Genomic DNA, 19,173 nt, shown 5'->3' with positions numbered 1-19,173 from the left:
AATAATTTAAGAAAAAGTAGTTGCCCTTCTCAAAAGTATTTTGTTTAATGATTTTTTTTTTTAAGAGTGCCCTGAGATTGGCTGGCAACCAGTCCAGGGTGTCCCCCGCCTACTGCCCAGAGCCAGCTGAGATAGGCGCCAGCACCCCCCCGCGACCCTTGTGAGGAATAAGCGGTCCAGAAAATGGATGTATGTATTTTTTTTAGAAATGAATTTTTCTGAGTTCAAATGTGATTTGCTTGGGTTTTCTCTGGACACATTCCAACAAGATGTTTTCCAATTTTCTGTTAAGCAAGCCCCTCTCACTTCTAGGCAACACATAACCACACAAATCAAATCATCAGGTGAGATCTGTCAGCATTTATTCTATAACCCAACAACTGGGAGAAATTAGCCACAAATAGACACTTCACATGAAAATGAATTACATACAGCCAGAGAGCAGATAAGCATTTTGAGTTTAAATGTGACCTAAATTGACAATTTAGTTTTTTTTTTTTTATTTGCCATTGTGGACAGAAAAATAAAATAAAATCGTTCTCATCAAATGCACACGCACACAAAAACAAAACAAAAAATTAATTTGATGGTTTCATTTTTTTTTACAGACAGAATTCAGTGGTAACAGTATTACATCCCCTGGAAACCTTCCATGTTTCAATCCTAGAAAATAAATATAGAAAAAGGGAAATTTTTGCATTCTATCGTTAAAAATGACAGTATAGTCAGTTGAAAGCATATTCTGATACAATCCAAGAAACGCTCAGTGGATATCACAAATTTGGTTAAACTGTTTTGTGAATAGCTTTATCGGCTTAAAAACTGTTACACACACACACAGCTGTAGTGAAATATGTGGCATGTACAACACCACCACAGCAAACTGATTGAACAAATCGTATCAAGCTGGACAAGGTCCAGTTGTCACGTTCTGACCCGTTAGCTCAGAATATTATCAGGTGAGCATTGGCACGTGGCCTCAAAGTAGAAACACGACCATGGAGAGTTGCTATTGTTTGGCTGGACACGAGTGTGACATGTCGGGACGACCGCGAGGTATCCCGACGCTTCAGTCTGATGCAGATCATGAAACAATCTTTACATATTCCCGTCGAAATCTTCCCCCGCCCCCCCGCAGGTTTCATCCCTCAGTGCTGTAGCTCCTTCATCCTGTTGAGAGCGGAACCGGCCTTGAACCATTCGATTTGCGTTTCGTTGAAGCTGTGGTTGAGTTCCAAGACGTCTTCGGTGCCGTCGCTGTGCTTCACGACGGCGGTCAAAGGCTGAGAGGGGAAATGGGAAGCGTGAGTAAGGCTGTTCCTTTAACTTTTATGTGTAATTACCCACCCAGATTGAACTTCAAAATTACACCAGCCATCATTTCTAAATTATTATTGTCATTATTATATGTGGCAGACAATTTTTTCATAGTACACAGGTAGTATTTGTCCAATGTTTGTCTCCATTGACTCCCATTATAAATTGCATTTTTTTTTTTCATATTTTTTATGCAGTCACCTCATGTGTTAAAGTGCATTTCCCATGATTACCCAATTTATCCGTTCAGTGGGACCTAAACTAAATGTGGAAAATGAAAAACAGTGAGTTGAGTCTTAAAAGCCATAATCCACCAGGTGGCACTAGAGAGCAACTTTTTAGTTTTGTTTGCGCTGACATACGTCCAAAACTAGCCGGCATGGTTGGGAGAAAACAGGCCTTTGTGTGGAAGCGATAACTCTCACGTGCATTATTTAAAAATAAATAAATAAATAAAGTTTTTCTCATTCCACACTATAGTTAGTTTTCCTTCTTACACACTATTGCTTTTATTGTCCATAGAGGGCTTCAAAAATAAATACATTAAAAACTATTTATATACGCATAGGTGTGATGCCACTTAACATTTTGAGTGGTCGAAAGTAAAAAAAAAAATATTCAAAAATGACAGTTATCACACTTCGAAGAGAGGAGCCAAATCTTGGCTAAAATACCGCGAGAGGGGTAATTGTTTTTCAGGTTAAGCTAGTGTTCAAAATGTGTGTAATGTTACAGTAGCTACAGAAATATTAGATACACTTTTTTTTTTGGGAATAAAACGACAAAGGAACATTCCTTTCTCTTTTTGGAGGTCAACAGGGATGACGTTTTGATGAACACTATGGCTACAGCTCTAGAATATACCTAACTGTATTTTACTGTCAGCCATGAAGGTGGCACTTGGGCAGCCAAGCATTTTTGAGGTGGTACTTGGGTGTAAAGAGTCTGAGAACCACTGATGTAGTTTTTCTAGAGCTCCAAGTGTTGCCCCTCTCACCTTTCCGGGAGTGAAGGTTTTGAGTCCTTTAATGGAGATCTTGTCATCGGGGCAGATTTTCTCATAATCTGACGGGCTGCTGAAGGTCAGAGGCAACAGGCCCTGCTTCTTAAGGTTCGTTTCTGCAAAGGACGCAAAATGTCAGCCAAGCTACGTGGCGCGAAAGACGCGCTTCCTCGCATTGCGTTGCTGTACCGTGGATTCTGGCAAAGCTCTTGACAATAATGGCTCTTCCTCCAAGATGTCTGGGTTCCAGCGCGGCGTGCTCTCTGCTGGATCCCTCGCCGTAGTTGTCGTCTCCCACCACCACCCACGACACGCTGTTGGCCTGCATACAACGCAGAGACCTTGTCCTTCTCGTTTCAAAGAAAAGTGAATCAGCCCCTCTTCCGGCCTCACCTTGTAGTGACGAGCCACGTCGGGCACGCCCCCGTACTCCCCCGTCAGGTGGTTCTTCACCGAGTTGATGGCGTCGTTCTCGCTGTTGACGGCGCCGATCAGCATGTTGTTGGAGATGTTGTCCAAGTGGCCGCGGAATTTCAGCCAAGGGCCGGCGGCGCTGATGTGATCCGTGGTGCACTTGCCCTTCACCTGCAACGACGGAAGATTTTCCTGGATGCTGTCGCGGGGGAGAAAATTGCTCATGTGTGAGGAGCGGACCTTGATGAGAAGCCGCATGTTCTCCAGGTCTCTGCCGCTCCACTGGTCGAAGGGCTCCAGCAGTTGCAGTCGGTTGCTCTGAGGGCTGACGTCCACCTTGAGGCCGGCGCCGTCAGCGGGCGGGTGCTGGTAGGTGTCCTGACCCGGATCAAAGTCTCTGGAGGGGAGCTCGTCTCCATTAGGGGGTTGCAACTTGAATTTCTCACCGTCGGGGGTGGTCAGGTAGTCGGTCTCTGGGTTGAAGTTGAGAGTTCCGGCGATGGCCAAGGCGGTGACAATCTACCAAAAAAATGACAAGTAAGACATTAACACTTGCAGCCATTTTCTCTCAAGCAACCCCCTTTGCTCCCTGGATTTTGACTGATTTTGCAAGGTCCCCAGAATGTTGTGTTCTATTGCTATAAAAATATAGAACCTAACAAAAGAAAGATTAGTCTTTTCTTTCATCAGGAAAAAAAAAAAAATCTTATTTCTATCTGTTTCCATTTTGCAGCAATTAGCATGAGAATATAAGCTAAGTTTCATCATTATTCACAAATGTATCAAACAGTGGGGGAAACTGCTCGTTTCCCAGCTTGCCCTGGTTTCTTATACTCTGCTGCCACCTTCTGGCCGTCTTTGTAATAACTACAATTGCTTCATGTACTTTCAGTTCAGAGGCTGCATCAAAACCTTCTGTATGCTATAGCATAAAAAAACAAAACATATAAATACATCTTTGGGACACTTAAAGCATTTAAAATAGAACGTATTTATATGTTTATATGGGAGAAAATGAGTTAAGATTCAAACTGGATTAGATTCTAGAAAACTTTAGTAATAATGGTGGTAGTCATCACTCACATCCTCCCACCTTTTCGATATTTTTTAATAGCATAAGTTATTTTTAGTATATTCTGCGGGCCTCTAAAAAATGGAAAGTGGGCCGTGAATGGTCCCCGGGCCATAGTTTGGACCCCAATGCTATAACTATGATTTTTTTTTTCCACGTTATTATAGGATACTGGATGTTTTTTGTTTTTTTTTTGGTCATTTTTTACAATCAGGGATTTAAGCAAAATTTGAGTTAAGGTTATTCTCCTCTTAAAAACCTACAAAAGTGTCCTACTGTTACTGAAAAGGGTACTCATTAAAATTAGGTGCGGGTGTTTATTGAAATAAAGTTAAAAATACATGTATTAAAAGAGGCATGTTATTTTAAACATCACCCGTAAAATTATTTAAAAAAATGCATCCTGCATTCCAGAAAAACACACCTTAGCGTTGAGTGTTTACCTCCGGAGATGTGACAAAGGCGTGCGTTGCGGGGTTGGCGTCATTCCTGGCTGTGAAGTTTCTGTTGAAGGACGTGACGATGGTGTTCTTCTCGCCTTTTTTCACGTCACGTCTTCACACAAAACAAAGTGTTAGACCAAAGGGACCTCATCTCAACAATTTTCCAGCAGGGTTTCGTCCCACCTGTCCCACTGTCCGATGCAGGGTCCACAAGCGTTGGCCAAGACGATACCTCCGACGTCACCAAGGATTTTGGACTACGTAAAAATAATAAGACGTGAGGATCTTAATGTGCAACATTAAGAAGACATAAAAGTGGCATCACTCACGTAACCGTCTCTTTCGATAGTGGCGCGAATCTGCTCTGAGCCGGGGGTGACCGTAAACTGAGCTTTGCACTTCAGGCCTTTGTCCAAAGCCTGCTTTGCCACAGAGGCGGCGCGGCCCATGTCCTCATAGCTGGAGTTGGTGCAGCTGCCAATCAGACCTAATACCAACACACCAGTGCAAGTAAACAAACAATTCCTCGTTTTATAAGCTGCTGGGGAAACAATCTGGTTTACATGCAGCAAAAATAACGGCTTCAAGTTCCTACCAACTTTAACCTCCAGCGGCCAACCGTTCTTCTGCGCCACGGAACCCACGTCAGACACCGGGTGAGCCAGGTCGGGGGTGAATGGACCGTTGATGTGGGGCTTTAGCTGAAAATGGCACATTTACAACTGAGCGACAAGATATTGCCGGGTTTTTGTTTTTTTTTTTAGATATTTTTTGCAATTAACAGTGCTCATAAAAAAATGACTAAAATCTAATCCATCCTACTTCCTAAGGCACATTATCTTGTGAAAGATTTGAGGTTAAATATGACAAACGATGAACTGTAAAGTGATCTTGGAAACGTGGACTGACCTCATCCAGATTGATGTCAATGACCTGGTCGTACTCGCAGCCTTTATCTGGCACCAGCAGATCCGAGTACTCGTTAGCCAGAGCGGCGATCTCTGAGAGGGATGTGATTAAATATCAACGGCTCATATTCACAATGATATTTATCCTTTCCTACTTTGCTGAATTCAGAATTCAAATGTGACGAAAAAGGCAAATAACGTACGTCCGCGTCCAGTCTTTTCCAGGTAGGTCTTCATGCGGTGGTTGTAGGGGAACACTGAAGTTGTGGCTCCGATTTCCGCTCCCATGTTGCAAATGGTGGCCATTCCTGTACATAAACAGTATTACAAAGCAATCAAAAAAAACAAAAAAAAAACTAATAGCAACAGAATATACAGTCAATTTTCTTTGTTTAAAAAGTCGCACCAGTGCAGGAAATGGAGTCAACACCCGGTCCGTGGTACTCTACGATAGCTCCGGTGCCGCCCTTCACCGTTAGAATGCCAGCCACCTTCAAGATGACGTCTTTTGGTGATGTCCAGCCAGAGAGGGAACCCGTCAGCCGAACCCCGATCACCTTTAAAAAATAAATAAATAAACCAGGAAGAGTATTAAGGAGGAGACAATCATGTCTGCTCATACGATACAAAAATGAGAAGAAAAAACAACACCCACTGCAAATTGAAACTACAACAAAATAACTAAATATGTTTAAGAAATGGATCAATAGGAGAATAAAAATAACCCAATTTGGATTAAAAAAAAAAAAAAAAATGGACCAACAAATTCCACATAACAGTGACAACCCGTCCAAGAGACATCAAAAACAATGACCAACAGAGGGAGCCAGAACGGGAAGCCTGGCGGTCTGCCAAACGGCTCCCCGATTTTCTTAGATGGAAAAATAAAAATTTAAGTAAGGGGGGGGGGGGAAATGCATCTTGTGATTAATATTTACACATTATTATTTATTTATGTGTTGAAACAGGAAAAGCCGACTAGAACATCTGAACTTTATTTGGGGTTAATTGGTGCACAATGAAAAACTACTATAACTGAATATCAGAAGCTGTGTATGGACAGTGAATTTTAAGACTAAAACTACAAACGCGTCTTTCCGAATAAGGCGTGCGATAAAACGTTCCCCTGCTGACCTTGGGACATTTGAGCTCCCAGGGGATGCCCGCCATGACATCCACGGCATCGGCGCCTCCCACTCCGATGCAGATGGCACCAAGCCCGCCACCGTTTGGCGTGTGGGAATCTGTGCCGATCAGCATCACACCTGGATAGGCGTAGTTCTCCAAAACGATCTGAAAAAGATCAAATTCCTTAGCTAACTTGCATTTTAATCCAGATTTAATGCGACATCCTAATACTTTACCTGATGGATGATTCCAGAACCCGGTTTCCAGAACCCGACCCCGTATTTTGCACCAGCACTCGCAAGGAAGTTGTAGACTTCTTGGTTGACTTCCTGTTTCGAGACGAGTACCCATGATGCTTTTCTCTCATCCACTCACCCCAACAGCTCCCGCGCGCTGCGCCGACTCACCTTCGCCCTGGCCAGATCCTGATCGCCGCCGATCTGGGCTTCGATCAGGTGATCGCAGTGGATGGTGGAGGGAACGGCCACCTGCGGCAGGCCGCTGCTGATGAACTGGAGCATGGCCATCTGGGCGGTGGCGTCCTGCATGGCCACGCGGTCGGGACGCAGGCGCAGGTAGGTGCGCCCGCGGTCGATTTCCTGGTTGTGGGGGTCATCCAGGTGGCCGTACACGATCTTCTCTGACAGGGTGAGAGGTCGGTTGAGTCTGGGTGGGGAAAAATGAGAGCAGGGGGTTATTTGACACCTTATATCCAAATACTAAATGTGTCGAAATCTGATGCCAGAGTTGAGTTCACTGCATATGCAAAAAACTCGACCAAAATGCAAACAAACACGAGTTTGGCAGAGCAAGACGCAGGTAGGCGCTAACCTCCTTCGCACGACGTCAACGTTGGACTGGAGCTTGTCGTAGCTGACGAAGGAGGTGGGCTCAAAGCGGCTCATGGACACTTGGGCCTGGGCCCTGTAAGCGGCCGCCACATGCAGGCGCCGTGCGCCGTGGCCCAGAGCAAGCTGGGGACAAACAAAGACATTCACACATTGGAAATAAAAGTGAAGCAATTATAGCATAGGTGCTAAATGCTACGTGAGAAAATGGCATCAAAAATACTACTTTTAAGCTTGCAAAATTACATCTTTCTCATGATATGACTTTATTCTAGTGTTTTCTTCTTTCAGTGTGGACCAAATACTTCTACTGCATTTTAGATTTACATGATAAGCATGCCTATTATGACTCTATTTTCATGTGGTGACACAAACAAAAGCACCTGTCACTCACAAATCAAATTCAGCGACTAAACAAATGCTTCATACGGCCAAATATAACTTAATATGCTGCAAAAATAAAGCTACACTTATACTGTCGAACCATCATTATACATATAAAAAATAATTTAACTAAACCTGATGCATATTAGTTTTTCTGATCTGATATGCAACATTAAGCCAAAATCAACACAGTTCATTGTATACAAACTTGTATGTTTAAATGCAAATGTACTGTATAGTGCATTGTTTATTGTACGAAGTGTTTTGATTAGTCCTGTATTGTTCTCCTGCACGTCTAACCTTGTGGTAACCTTGTCAAATCAAATTCAACGCCGCGCATTATATAAAATTAATTTAATATCTTGTTATATTCAACACAAAACAATTGCGTATTTTAAAATAAGTGACTGGCATCGTTTTTTTTTTTAAAGTCAGCGCGATGCCAAGTTGTTGCCCTCTGAATGTGCGCAGAGGGACACGATGACCCGGCTAGCTTAGCTGCTACAGGCTACGAGCCGCCGAACGTGACCCAAAAGCGTTTTGTTCCCGTAAACACGCAACAATTGAGGATGATAACGCAAAACATTAGAATGACATCCTCCACAACTTCAGTGACAGGACAACAAGCGAATGTGTCTCATACCTGAAGCCGCGCGACGGTGAGACAGTAAGTTGCCATTTTGTTCACTGACAAAGATGTGGCGATTGCTAGTGACGTCACCGTTTTTATACGGCAAGTGTTGCTTGGTCCTTAAAGCACAACAAAAAATAGATTCATAGTTTTATTCTTGCTTGATGTATATCGTTATCATTGCATCATAATTTGCACATAAATAAAAACATAATTTTAATAGAAAAGTTTAACATATTTACAGTTAAATATCTGGCAGAAATCAATGAAAATGCGGTGTTGTTTTTTATTTATCTGAAAGGATATACGCCGGCGCGTTTGTTGTTTGTTTTTGGCTACATTTGTTTTATTTATTCATATTATATAATACATTTACCATTCTCCAATTATTATTTTTTTTAAATAGAAGCAAATGCATACAAATATATTTGGTATCCGACGCAACATCAAATGGCCACAAGTAACTGCAATTCCTATTTCAGACACTTCGTGGCGGTAATGGAAAATGGACGTAATGTGGTTTACGGGTTCAAAGTTGAAAGTTGACTGCGAGTCTGTGCCGCAACGCTAGCGCTACGATAGCCAACAATGGCAAAGCATCATCCAGACTTGATCTTCTGCAGAAAACAAGCCGGTGTTGGTACGTTTTATATGTTGATACGCCGTATACAACATTTTACTGTATTTTTTTTCCTCCGTGACCGGACGTTCTTGGCCACATTTTGAGCGAGCTCATGCTATCAAATTTGCTAACAGTTGCACACGGACTACATAGAAACAGCTTCGGAGTTAGCTTAGATGTGTTGAAGTTAATGAATGAACATTATAGCGCCGATTTTTATTTATTTTTTGGTATATAAGTAGGCGTTAATATGTGGAATAGATATTTATTATACGAAACTAACTAAACGACTAACTGCTGTTTATTTATTTTAAATTTTGCAGCCATCGGGAGACTTTGTGAAAAATGTGAGTATTTATCTTATTTCTTTCTTACTCCATACATGTAAACAAGCTAAAACTGTCTCATGTGCTGTTACGCAGATTTCTATAAGAATTGGGCCATAATGAAATTGTTGTAATTACAGTATGTTTTTAAAGTAGAGATAATTAAAGCAAAAGTTGCCAGACTTTTATTTTTTATTTTTTTTTTAAACCTTTATGTATACAAGAAACAGAATATCTTTTGCAATATTGATCTCAAATTGTAATCCTGTATCGATAGTCTCAGGGTTAATTACTCATCCTAAACCAAGGAACATTTTTGCCTAACCAACTGTATATTTTTCCCATTTTCACTCTGAAGGCGATGGCAAGTGTGTCATCTGTGATTCATATGTGAGGCCGTGCACACTGGTCCGTATCTGCGATGAGTGCAACTACGGCTCCTACCAGGGACGCTGCGTCATCTGCGGAGGGCCGGGAGTGTCCGACGCCTATTACTGTAAAGAGTGTACCATCCAGGAGAAAGATGTCAGTTGTTATACTTTTCACTCCATTACTGAGTAACTGGAAAACGCAAAAGTCCGCTGTCACTGCACTGACACTCTATTGTTCTGTTTTCACAGAGGGATGGCTGTCCTAAAATTGTTAATTTGGGAAGCTCGAAAACAGATCTGTTCTATGAGAGGAAGAAGTATGGCTTCAAGAAGAGGTGAAGACATTGTGACCGGTCTTCATTTTTTTTTCGTCTTTGTAGTTCCGCCAAGACCTTGATTTGGTAAATGATTTCAATAAAAGCTGTTTTATATTCCTGTCTTTGTGTTTGCATGCACGGATCGGCCATAAATTTAGTCATCTCCTATTGGCGGCTCTGTAGCAGAATATCGTAGAAGGAAAATAAGTCAAGATTTTCTCAACAAGGCTTTATTTATACACAATGTAAATACATGAATGTAACCACACTGGAAAAAAAAAAAAAAGTCATGACAATACTATACAAAGATTGATCTATGAAAATTTAAAAACAAGCTCAAAAGTTGACTTATTTTAGAAAGAAGGCAGATATGCAACCTGGCCTGTAGCAGAAAGCACGAGAACTACTTGGAACCGGTCAAGAAGCTCATTTTCCATGTCAACCTGTGATTATTCTGCTTTATGGTGATGCTTGAGAACTTGAAAAAAAAAGTGCACTTGAACATGAATAAGGCTGGAAGTGTTTTTGATATATCGAGGTATGTAGCAAAAAGTCCGCAAAATTTCCCCCTGGACGTGCCTCTGATTACTAACATGTAACAATCTTTGCTAACAAATGGTGCCAATATGTTAAGTGGCAAAGAAATTAAACACAAAAACAAGACTGGTGATGTGACGTAATGTTGCTGTCCTAAAAGATACTTGATACTAAGAGAAGGAACACAACAGTATGGTCTAAATTTCCTTTTGAACAATTAGTTACGACTACCACTTATAGGAGCAATTTTGCCGAAAATGCTTTTAAAAAAAAAAAGTTGCGCTCAATTTAAGTTTGAAGCTGTTGCTGAACCATTTAGAGTATCGGCATAGTTTATATATATTTTTTTTAAGAATGTTTGCCCGCCAGAGACCATCCGAATTTTAAGGGGATTTATAACCCCAAACATTCTTAAAAAAAATATATATAAACTATGCCGATACTCTAAATGGTTCAGGAACAGCTTCAAACTTACTTTGAATGCAACTTTTTTTTTTTTTAAGCATTTTCGGCAAAATTGCTCGTATGATAAGGGGTTAAACGTGGAAGCAACATGGAATAATCTGCCATCTTACTACGACATGGCCAATAAACACTAACTGTAACTAATCTTTATATATAAAAAAATAATAATAAAAGCCCATTACAGTTTCACCAATAAAAGCTGACCTCAAAATGACAAAAGTACAGAACATGAGAAGCACAAACTCTAAAAGTTTCAGCTTCTATTCCTCTTCATCTTCCTCCTCGGATTCTTTTTTTTTCTTTCTTTCTTTCTCACCCCCAAACCTCACCGTTCCATTTGTTTATTCATACTTAGGAAAAATAAATCAAGTGTAGTCTTAAAGGTCTTCTGGCACCGCACTTGAAAGAGAAGAGAAGAAGGATGAGTGAGTTGCTGTTGGTGTGCCATTGCATCATGTTGTGTTTGTGTAATGACTTGGAACTGTTCAAAAGGCGACCGCGGCAGGAAATCACACCCACGTTGTGGTCTGAAAGGGTATTATTCTCCTTCCTCCCACATTTTTTTAGGCAGCTTTTTTGAAAATAAGTATGGCCAGCAAAGAAGATCCCAAACAATGTCAGCCTTGTGCTAAGAAAGTCATTCAGAATTTAGTTTTTGTTTTTTGTTGTGGTCCCTTACAATTTCCCGAATTTGGCCTGGTAGTCCCCCACGATGTTCTTGTAGCGGCCGCACTCCTTGCGCAGGTCGGCCACCTCCGTCCTCAGCGCCGAGTTCTCGCGCTCCAGGAACGCCGCTCGCACGGTGATCTGGTTCTCCTTTAGCCTGCGGGCGTCGCGCGACCGCTTGGCTGCCACGTTGTTCTTCTTTCGCCTCTGCCAGTACTTCTCGTCCTGGGAGAACAAAAACGCATTTTGAAAGTTTTTGCTCTGCGGCATGGGAAGAACATAACTTTACTCGAATGACGCTTCTAAGAAAGGGGAAGTCAACCCAAAAAATTTACGACATTTTGATTGAGTGAAAAAAAACAAAATCCATCCGTTTTTGTTTGCCACTTGCTGTCGGCTGAAGATGACATCACAGTTGCAACCAATCACGTGTCAGCTGTGTGAATCGTGATGTCATCTTCAGTCGTCAAAATGGCCGCCCCCTGAGGTGGACAAAAAACGGATGGATTTTGCTGCTTAACTCATATTCCACAAGTACAATATGAATCAGAATATTGTGTTTAGACTGGGAACTTCCCCTTTGAAACAATCACAATGCCAGGAAGAGGAAATTTGGCGATCACAAGCTACAATTGAAACTCTATCCAGATCGCAGTTGAAGATATCCAACTCCAGTCAGGTTCACCATGCCAAACTGTTCTGGGGCAAGCTAATTTTAGCTTTCGATCGTACAACCAAATGTTTCATCGCCTTCAGTATAAACAAATACGACAGCAACAAACCTCTTGAGGATGGTGAAAGTATTAAATCATTTCATATTGTGTTTATTTCCGCTAGTGAGATGGTACAAAAGTAGTAAAAACAAAACAGTATATAATATTAATGGTTTGTTTATGCTTTCAAATTCCACTGAACCAAGTCATAACAATTTACTTTTTAGCTGCATATTTGGGGAAAATATGTCTTCCCTGTCAACACAGTGGCCAAATTCATGTCAACAAAGAGTCACTCACTGACCGGAGAGGACTGCCGTGTCACTGTGAGACACCAAAATGGCTTGCTTAGCTTCTCAGTAATACACATTTCTAAGATTTTTATTTAGGTGGTTAATATTTAAAATGGAATAAAAAGGTTATGTCATTTATTATTCAGTTATTATGTGGCAGTGTGACACCCAAACTCTTTAGTGGATCTCTTCAAAAAAAAATTGAATTTTTATTTTTTTTACACATTTTTTTTTTAGATAAAATACTCTTTAAATTAATTCATGATTTAGATAAAAAAAAAAGAATAATTAAATATTCAAAAAATGTCCAAATTTGTAAGTTGTCTGAAAAAGATAAATGAAAAGTTTTGGGGTTTTTTGCTAGAAATTTCCTAAACATGACCATAAAATGTCCAAAACAGAAGAGGGAAAGCAGAAACTTACCAAATAATGTGCACAAAATTGCCAAAAAGTCAGGAATTTTTTATTTATTTTTTAAATGCAGAAAACGTTCAAAAAGTTACGATAAAATATCATAAAATTTATAGGAAGAAAAAGGAAGAGAAAAATGTAAAAAAAAAAAAGCGATAAAATGTCCAAAAAATAAAATTAATTATAATTTTTCCCTAAAATTTCCAAAAATGTCAGAAATTTGACAGACTGGCAGAAGAACTTTAAAAACTAAGTTTGGAAAGATATAAAAAAAAATAAAAATAAAAATAACAATGAAAAAAAGTTAGAAGAAAATGAATCTCAAATTATTGTATGCTACATATTTTTGTTTATGGCACACCTCAAATTAGTTCTCTGGCCCTTAGTACATTCAACTAACACACAAAAAGATTTTGCGACTCCAAACAGATTTATTTGGCCTAAAATGGCTTTTTGACAGTAAAGGTCGTTGACCCCCGTACTCCACAAATCCTGCCTAGCAACAAGTGACTACACAAAAACAAAAAAACTGATGACATTTGGTGATCAAAGTTTAAAGTTTTCATGGTGAATTTTGCACATCTGTACAAAAAAAAAATATATTTGGCTCCCCACGTACCAGCACAATGTGCAACATTGAAACAAACTATTTCTTTGCATACCTTCTGTTCTTCAGGAACAAACACTTTCTTGGCCTTCTTGATCATGGGCTGCGGCTTGAGATCTTCGTCGGTGAACTTGTGCTTGCGAGGGTCAAACAGCTCGCCCCCCGGCACGCTCGACAGGACCAGGTCGGTGGGGTCCGGCTCGTACTTGACGTCAACCTGGATGTCGTCGGGATCCCCGGCGCTCGGGGTCGCGCTTTCCGCCTCCGTCGTCACTTCTGAGGAGAGAAGGTAAGGACGGAACCGGTTCCAACTGTTTTCAAGTGTAAACGTACCGCCGTTTCCACTCACCCGCTGTGACATCGCACGTGATGTCAGTCTCACTGTTTGTGATAATCACCACCTCTTCGTCGCACTTCATCGGCAGCAAGGACGCAGGGTAGGCCGGCTTAACTTTCACCTTCTCTGCCGCGTCGCCTTCGTCGGGCGAGGCGGCGATGCCGTTCTCCATGAGGAACTCCTCCAGGTCCATGTACTCCAAATGGAAGTTCTCACCGTCGTACGGAATGGTCTTCTCCCAAATGGCGGGGGTGAGGGCGGCCGACGGCCCCATCTCACTGCCTGCTCCGACGAGGTCGGCATCGTCGTCCAACTTCTCCTTGTCGGTGTCTAAACACACGGAAAAGTAGGACTCCACTTTGTATTTGTCCTCTAAAAAGACAAATGAATAGCAAACACATCTGCTCCAAACTGCGCCAAATGATCCACTCTTTTATTTGTTTTTTTGTATAATGATCAGTTATGTTTGTTAATGTGAATTGTCCCTGTTCAATAAATCAATACATTTATTGGCCATGAAACGCGCTAAGCAAACCTCTGAAAACAACCCAAAGGAGTGCGTATAGTCACAACACTTTTTCACAAACTTGGGCATGGTTGCCTCTCACGTGATAAAAAAAATATATATTCCAAGACATTTTAAAAGCCAGGTAAGTGTTTTGCACAAGCCTGCAGGATGAGACTGGTCAAATAAATGCTACATAAAACTGTATGACTAAACAGGACACAAGAGTATGCTGTAATTTTGATTCCGATTTTCTTTTTTTTTTTTTAAGGTTAAATCTACCTGTAACCGATATTTTCCACGGCACCTTACCGTCGTCACCGGCCAGGATATCCGGCGGAGGCATTTCCATGATTTTCTTCAGAACAAACGGGAACGAGGTAGGAGCCCGGGTGGCCGTTTCCAACGTGACGACGATGGGTTCGACCGACATTTTCCCCCTCGCTGTTGGCGTACTTTGCTCGCGTTAGGGGGGAAAATGCTGTCAGTTTCGGAACTTTTTTTTTTTTTTTTTTTTGCTCAGATGCAAAACGGATACTGTCCTGTGTTACTATCCGCGTGTTCTGTTATCTGTTAAGATTAGAACAATCTACGATTCGCCGACAGTGCTGGTCTACTTCCAAAAACAAGATAAGGCGGGCCTGGTGTGGTGAGCAGGACAAGACGCACCCCTTCCTTGTGCTGATTGGTTAATGCGTCATAAATATTAATGACCAGCTCTGCGATTGGGCGGATTTGCGCGAGGGGCCAATGGGAGACGTCGTATCAAATAGCAGCGTTGTCATTGGTTGACCGAGTTATATATGACAGAAATCGTGTCACGAGGAAAACAACTCATTCAAGGAGGAAAAAAAAAAATAAAAAAAAATACAGTTGACTCGACTGTGCGGCAAAACACGCTCACGTCTTTCATTTGAATATAGTGGCCATAAATACCAAACGGCTTTAAACAACATTATTTCTTCAACAACAAAAAAAGTATACATTTTAAAAATTATAAATGAGAATTTTAACCTCGTTCTTTTTACCGCAATTCATTAACTGAGGAAAGTAGTGCATATAGCATTTGTTGTATTTCTTGCGGGTGGGCCACGCGAAGCGATCACATGAGGAAACATGTGCAGCAGTCGGTGTTACATGTCAACAACATACCAATGGTGTCATGTACTAAACATGCATGGAAGGGGGCGCTGTGGTGCACAAGTCACAGAGTTCCCAAGGAGCTCCCAAGGTCGACTCGTGCAACATTTCATCAGCATGTGAACACAATTGAATGGGAAAATTGACAAAATGTTTTTTTACATACCTCCTCAAAAAAAAAAAACTCGGCAATTTGGCTAATTCACATTATATTGACTTTTTAAAATAAAACAAATGGACATCATTCATGTTTTTAGAGCACTTTTGTCCTCTTTAGGTCAAATGCAGGGCACATATAAACAAATCAGAAGCTCATCTATGGACAATAGAAACTGCACAGGAAGGCCGTAGCCGAGATTTGAACCCCTGAACTTCTCAACTGTGAGGCAGACGTGACATCATTTCTTGTGCATGCACTATAGGCACACTCAGGATCAACAAATATTGGAAATGAGATGGGAGGGAGGTGTTTCTCTCATTTTTGCTAATGTCACTGTGACTTTCTTTTTGCTGCAACGCAGTAATAAGGCCAATAAGTCTTAAAAAAAACGGTGTCGTGCTTTAATTTCACTCTTAGGCATTGTATTAATCCTATCAACCTACAGTGGTTCTCAAACTTTTTACTTCAAGTACCACTTCAAAAAATATTTAGCTCTTCAAGTACCAAACAGAACCAACATTAAAACACAGTAGTATCGCAGGCTCATAGGAAAAGTAGTGGTCATCAAAAATGCGGCAAATGTTTTATCTCCACAAAGTTATGTTTAATAATATTGTAAGACATTGTAACATTATGCAGGACTTGAATATTGTCACTTTTGCTTACATGTAGAAAAGGTAAAAAGTTGTGCTTAAATAATGATGAATTCAAATGTTTTTCACATAAAATTGCACCTAAACAAAAATAAATAAATAAATAAAAAAGAGATAGTAGATAATAGTTCCAAAAGATTGAATATTGGAAATGAGAAGGGAGGGAGGAGTTTCTCAAATTTTGCTTATGTCACAGTGACTCTTTTTTGCTACAACGCAATAAATAAGGCAATAAGTCAAAAAGTTAAAAAAAAAAAAACTGTCATGCCTTAATTTCACTCTTAAGCATTGTATTAATCCTGTCTAAAATACCACCTAAAAAAATATTTATCTCTTCAAGTACCAGCAAAACCAACATTGTAAATAATATAGTAGCATATTGCAGGCTCGTAGTGGTCATAAAAAAAAAAAAAACGTGTACCACGCGTACCACTAGAGGGAGCCAGTGGTTCGAAGACGACACTGAGAATTACTGAAATAGAATATCATAGAAGTAGTGAAATTGAAAAAGTGAAATTCGTATTGTGTATAGATGTATTTATCACATCGAAAGAAGGCAATTCCTACCTAAATTCGATCCTAAACATCAATTTGATTGTTTCAGCTGTAATATACTAATTTATTGAGATTTATCTTCACATGAGATCAGTGCTTCTCAATTATTTTTTTGTCCCCTGCGACGATAAATAATCTCATTTGTCTGCTAACTGAATAGCCATTTCCGTGCTGTTAAGCACCGCCACCTGGCGGACGAGAGGGACGAAATAAAACTCCTTCTGCACCATGACACCACCGCCACCTACTGTGTGGATGGGCAATTACAATTTATTCTCTTGCGGCCGAAAAAAAAAGAAAAAGAAAAAAAAAAATCCCTAAAAACACACTAGCCCAACCATTAATCGGCGCCACAACAGAACACAGCAGTCTATCAAGGAGGCAGGCAGAATATATTATGCAATTTCATCAATCAAATTACTAACAAACTGAGCATGAAAATATATATTTTTTTTAAAGTAACCTACTGGTTTAGTATATCTGGTGGGGCACCTGGAAACAGTCCACCTCAAAGCAATGACATTACTTGACTCTATAATTCCATTTTTTATTAATGGACAGTCTGGATTAGCAAGCAAAAGCAATAGAGCCATCTAGTGATTCAATTGGGAATCGACATGCCAGCAACAGTCCTGCATTCAATCACTTCAAAACACACTGAATTGATTTGGATTTTAATCGAATCTACTACCACAGCATTAATGCTTTAGCCTACTTGACTGGATGCAAGATTTCTGTTGGAAAACAATTCAGTAGGTTCTGCCATACTTTTCGTTTTTTTTTTCCACCATTAGTGTGACCTTTTAACCTGTGCCAATTTTTTCACATGTGCATTTTCAAGTGTTTATTTTTTTTGTTTGCAAGACAACTCCACCCAAATCCTTAGACGACGATGGGAGATTGTTGTCGCCTATACTTTACACGCAGTTGTCAGAAATTCCTGCAGCTCCTTAATATTGCTGTTGGCCTATTTTGTCCACTTGATTATTAGGGATGATAACGGCAATATCGTGATATCACGATATTAAAACTGCCACTATGTTGTCTTCATCTGTTAAAAAAAAAAAAAGTCATGTTGATTTCCATTTATGCATTTCTAGCACCCTCTGGTGGCTAGTTTTTTTCCCAGTGCAGTTTAATTTTCACAAGGCATGTTTTGGCCCTTCTATGATTAAAATCCGCGCTAATGGTCAGATGAAGGGTTAATTCTGAACACAGTCACAACCCCAATTATAAGAGGGTGTGCACACTTCTGCAACGAATTGTTTATTTTTACCTTCCTTCGCTAAAAGATTTTGTTTTGTATTGAGTTCTACAGATTAGAAATCACATCAATGGTGGAATTTTTTTTTTTTTAATGATTTCTTAGGAATCGTTTTAATATCACAATATCGGCGTGTAGAATTTTTATATCCCTGCATACTGTATGTGGGTTTGTACTATGCATGTGTATACATAAATATATTCTATACATAAGATATAAAGTATGTGTATAGTAACTATACACATGTAAACAAAAGTATGTGCACACATATACAATATACCTGTAAATAGCACACATATCCATAGCTTGTGATCAGGGTTATGCAACAGGCACACAATGGTCTGCCGCCATTTCTTTTCATTTGTATCATGTTGACGTGGTGTATTTAACAGAGTGCTAAATGGGTGTGCCAGTGTTCGTTCTCACTCACCATTCGTGTCAAAGCTCGGAAAAGTAAATGGAGATTCCAGCAAAGCCTTAAATATCTCTGGGATTTCTGCTGTCGTCATGATTTTATCCCCAACTTCTGCGCGACTTTAAAAAACAAACAAACAAACAAACGTTATGTATAAACTCTCAAAATAAAACGAGTAGAAGCAATTTCGGAATCCCTGTCAGGACTGACAGCTTTTTGAGAGACGAAAAAAACAAACAAAAAAACGACTTAAACTGTTGTCAAATTACACGCGTTACCTAACAACGCCCCAGTTCACTCTGGACCAATCAGCTGCTTGCGTTTCCTTACATGACAGTCGCAAACGCCGCTGATTGGTTCACACGTGTGTCAATCAAAGAGGCGGCCAATCGCAAAACTGTGTCGGTGTTACTTAAAGAAAAGAGAGAAAAAAAAAACCCAGACACGCTTGGTTGCATAAATTGTTAAAAGTGTTGCTTGTACACAACACAACTGAAGCTTAATCGTGCAATAAGCATCACCACCACTAAGACGTATCTAAAATGTCTCATTTGCTTGTGTAAAGTGAACTAATGAGCCGAGACAAGCGTCAGCACCCTTCGTGACGTCACCCTTGGACTGGTTTAGCATGTTTTCTCACTTCATTTGTATTTTTTCCGAACGATAAC

The 19,173-nt window shown here is 40.3% G+C and overlaps 3 protein-coding genes across 5 annotated transcripts; 1 reads left to right on the top strand and 2 right to left on the bottom strand.

Moving 5' to 3' along the window:
* Positions 1-340: 340 nt before the first annotated feature.
* On the bottom strand, positions 341-8,234 carry aco2 (aconitase 2, mitochondrial). Its single transcript, XM_077503764.1, has 17 exons — positions 8,161-8,234; positions 7,117-7,259; positions 6,693-6,951; positions 6,522-6,614; positions 6,292-6,450; positions 5,564-5,714; positions 5,361-5,465; positions 5,159-5,250; positions 4,845-4,950; positions 4,579-4,736; positions 4,433-4,506; positions 4,250-4,361; positions 2,975-3,253; positions 2,714-2,905; positions 2,510-2,642; positions 2,315-2,436; positions 341-1,283 (listed from the first exon to the last, which is right to left on the bottom strand). The coding sequence occupies exons 1-17, from the start codon at positions 8,194-8,196 to the stop codon at positions 1,149-1,151; spliced, it is 2,349 nt and encodes a 782-aa protein (XP_077359890.1). The 5' UTR covers positions 8,197-8,234; the 3' UTR covers positions 341-1,148.
* A 408-nt stretch (positions 8,235-8,642) lies between these two features.
* phf5a (PHD finger protein 5A) lies at positions 8,643-9,899 on the top strand. The gene is made up of 4 exons (XM_077503770.1): positions 8,643-8,788; positions 9,094-9,117; positions 9,455-9,621; positions 9,717-9,899. The coding sequence occupies exons 1-4, from the start codon at positions 8,737-8,739 to the stop codon at positions 9,804-9,806; spliced, it is 333 nt and encodes a 110-aa protein (XP_077359896.1). The 5' UTR covers positions 8,643-8,736; the 3' UTR covers positions 9,807-9,899.
* Positions 9,900-9,998: 99 nt separating this feature from the next.
* Positions 9,999-18,803, bottom strand: tefa (TEF transcription factor, PAR bZIP family member a). Of its 3 annotated transcripts, XM_077503768.1 has the most exons (6): positions 18,521-18,803; positions 14,631-14,762; positions 13,826-14,143; positions 13,532-13,752; positions 11,466-11,677; positions 9,999-11,185 (listed from the first exon to the last, which is right to left on the bottom strand). In XM_077503768.1, exons 1-6 carry the CDS (start codon positions 18,597-18,599, stop codon positions 11,164-11,166), a joined length of 984 nt encoding a protein of 327 aa, XP_077359894.1. In that variant the 5' UTR covers positions 18,600-18,803; the 3' UTR covers positions 9,999-11,163. The 3 variants fall into 3 exon arrangements, with proteins under 3 accessions (XP_077359894.1, XP_077359893.1, XP_077359891.1); XM_077503767.1 differs by lacking the exon at positions 14,631-14,762 and having other exon boundaries at positions 18,521-18,800; XM_077503765.1 differs by lacking the exon at positions 18,521-18,803 and having other exon boundaries at positions 14,631-15,821.
* Positions 18,804-19,173: the final 370 nt, after the last annotated feature.

The sequence above is a fragment of the Festucalex cinctus genome, chromosome 17 (genome assembly GCF_051991245.1).
Source record: "Festucalex cinctus isolate MCC-2025b chromosome 17, RoL_Fcin_1.0, whole genome shotgun sequence".
Lineage (NCBI taxonomy): Eukaryota > Metazoa > Chordata > Actinopteri > Syngnathiformes > Syngnathidae > Festucalex > Festucalex cinctus.
The sequence above is the reverse complement of the archived record's forward strand: the minus strand, read 5'-3'. Positions and strand labels throughout refer to the sequence as shown.

Coding starts and splice junctions, on each gene's coding strand:
- aco2 (XM_077503764.1), bottom strand. CDS start 8,196: ATGGCAACTTACTGTCTCACCGTCGCGCGGCTTCAG. Junction 6,952..7,116: donor GTTGACGTCGTGCGAAGGAG/GTTAGCGCCTAC, acceptor TTCCCCACCCAG/ACTCAACCGACCTCTCACCC. Junction 4,507..4,578: donor CTATCGAAAGAGACGGTTAC/GTGAGTGATGCC, acceptor ATTTTTACGTAG/TCCAAAATCCTTGGTGACGT.
- tefa (XM_077503768.1), bottom strand. CDS start 18,599: ATGACGACAGCAGAAATCCCAGAGATATTTAAGGCTTTGCTGGAATCT. Junction 14,144..14,630: donor TATCCTGGCCGGTGACGACG/GTAAGGTGCCGT, acceptor CCGTGTGTTTAG/ACACCGACAAGGAGAAGTTG. Junction 13,753..13,825: donor CACGTGCGATGTCACAGCGG/GTGAGTGGAAAC, acceptor TTCTCTCCTCAG/AAGTGACGACGGAGGCGGAA.
- phf5a (XM_077503770.1), top strand. CDS start 8,737: ATGGCAAAGCATCATCCAGACTTGATCTTCTGCAGAAAACAAGCCGGT. Junction 9,118..9,454: donor CGGGAGACTTTGTGAAAAAT/GTGAGTATTTAT, acceptor TTCACTCTGAAG/GCGATGGCAAGTGTGTCATC. Junction 9,622..9,716: donor GTACCATCCAGGAGAAAGAT/GTCAGTTGTTAT, acceptor CTGTTTTCACAG/AGGGATGGCTGTCCTAAAAT.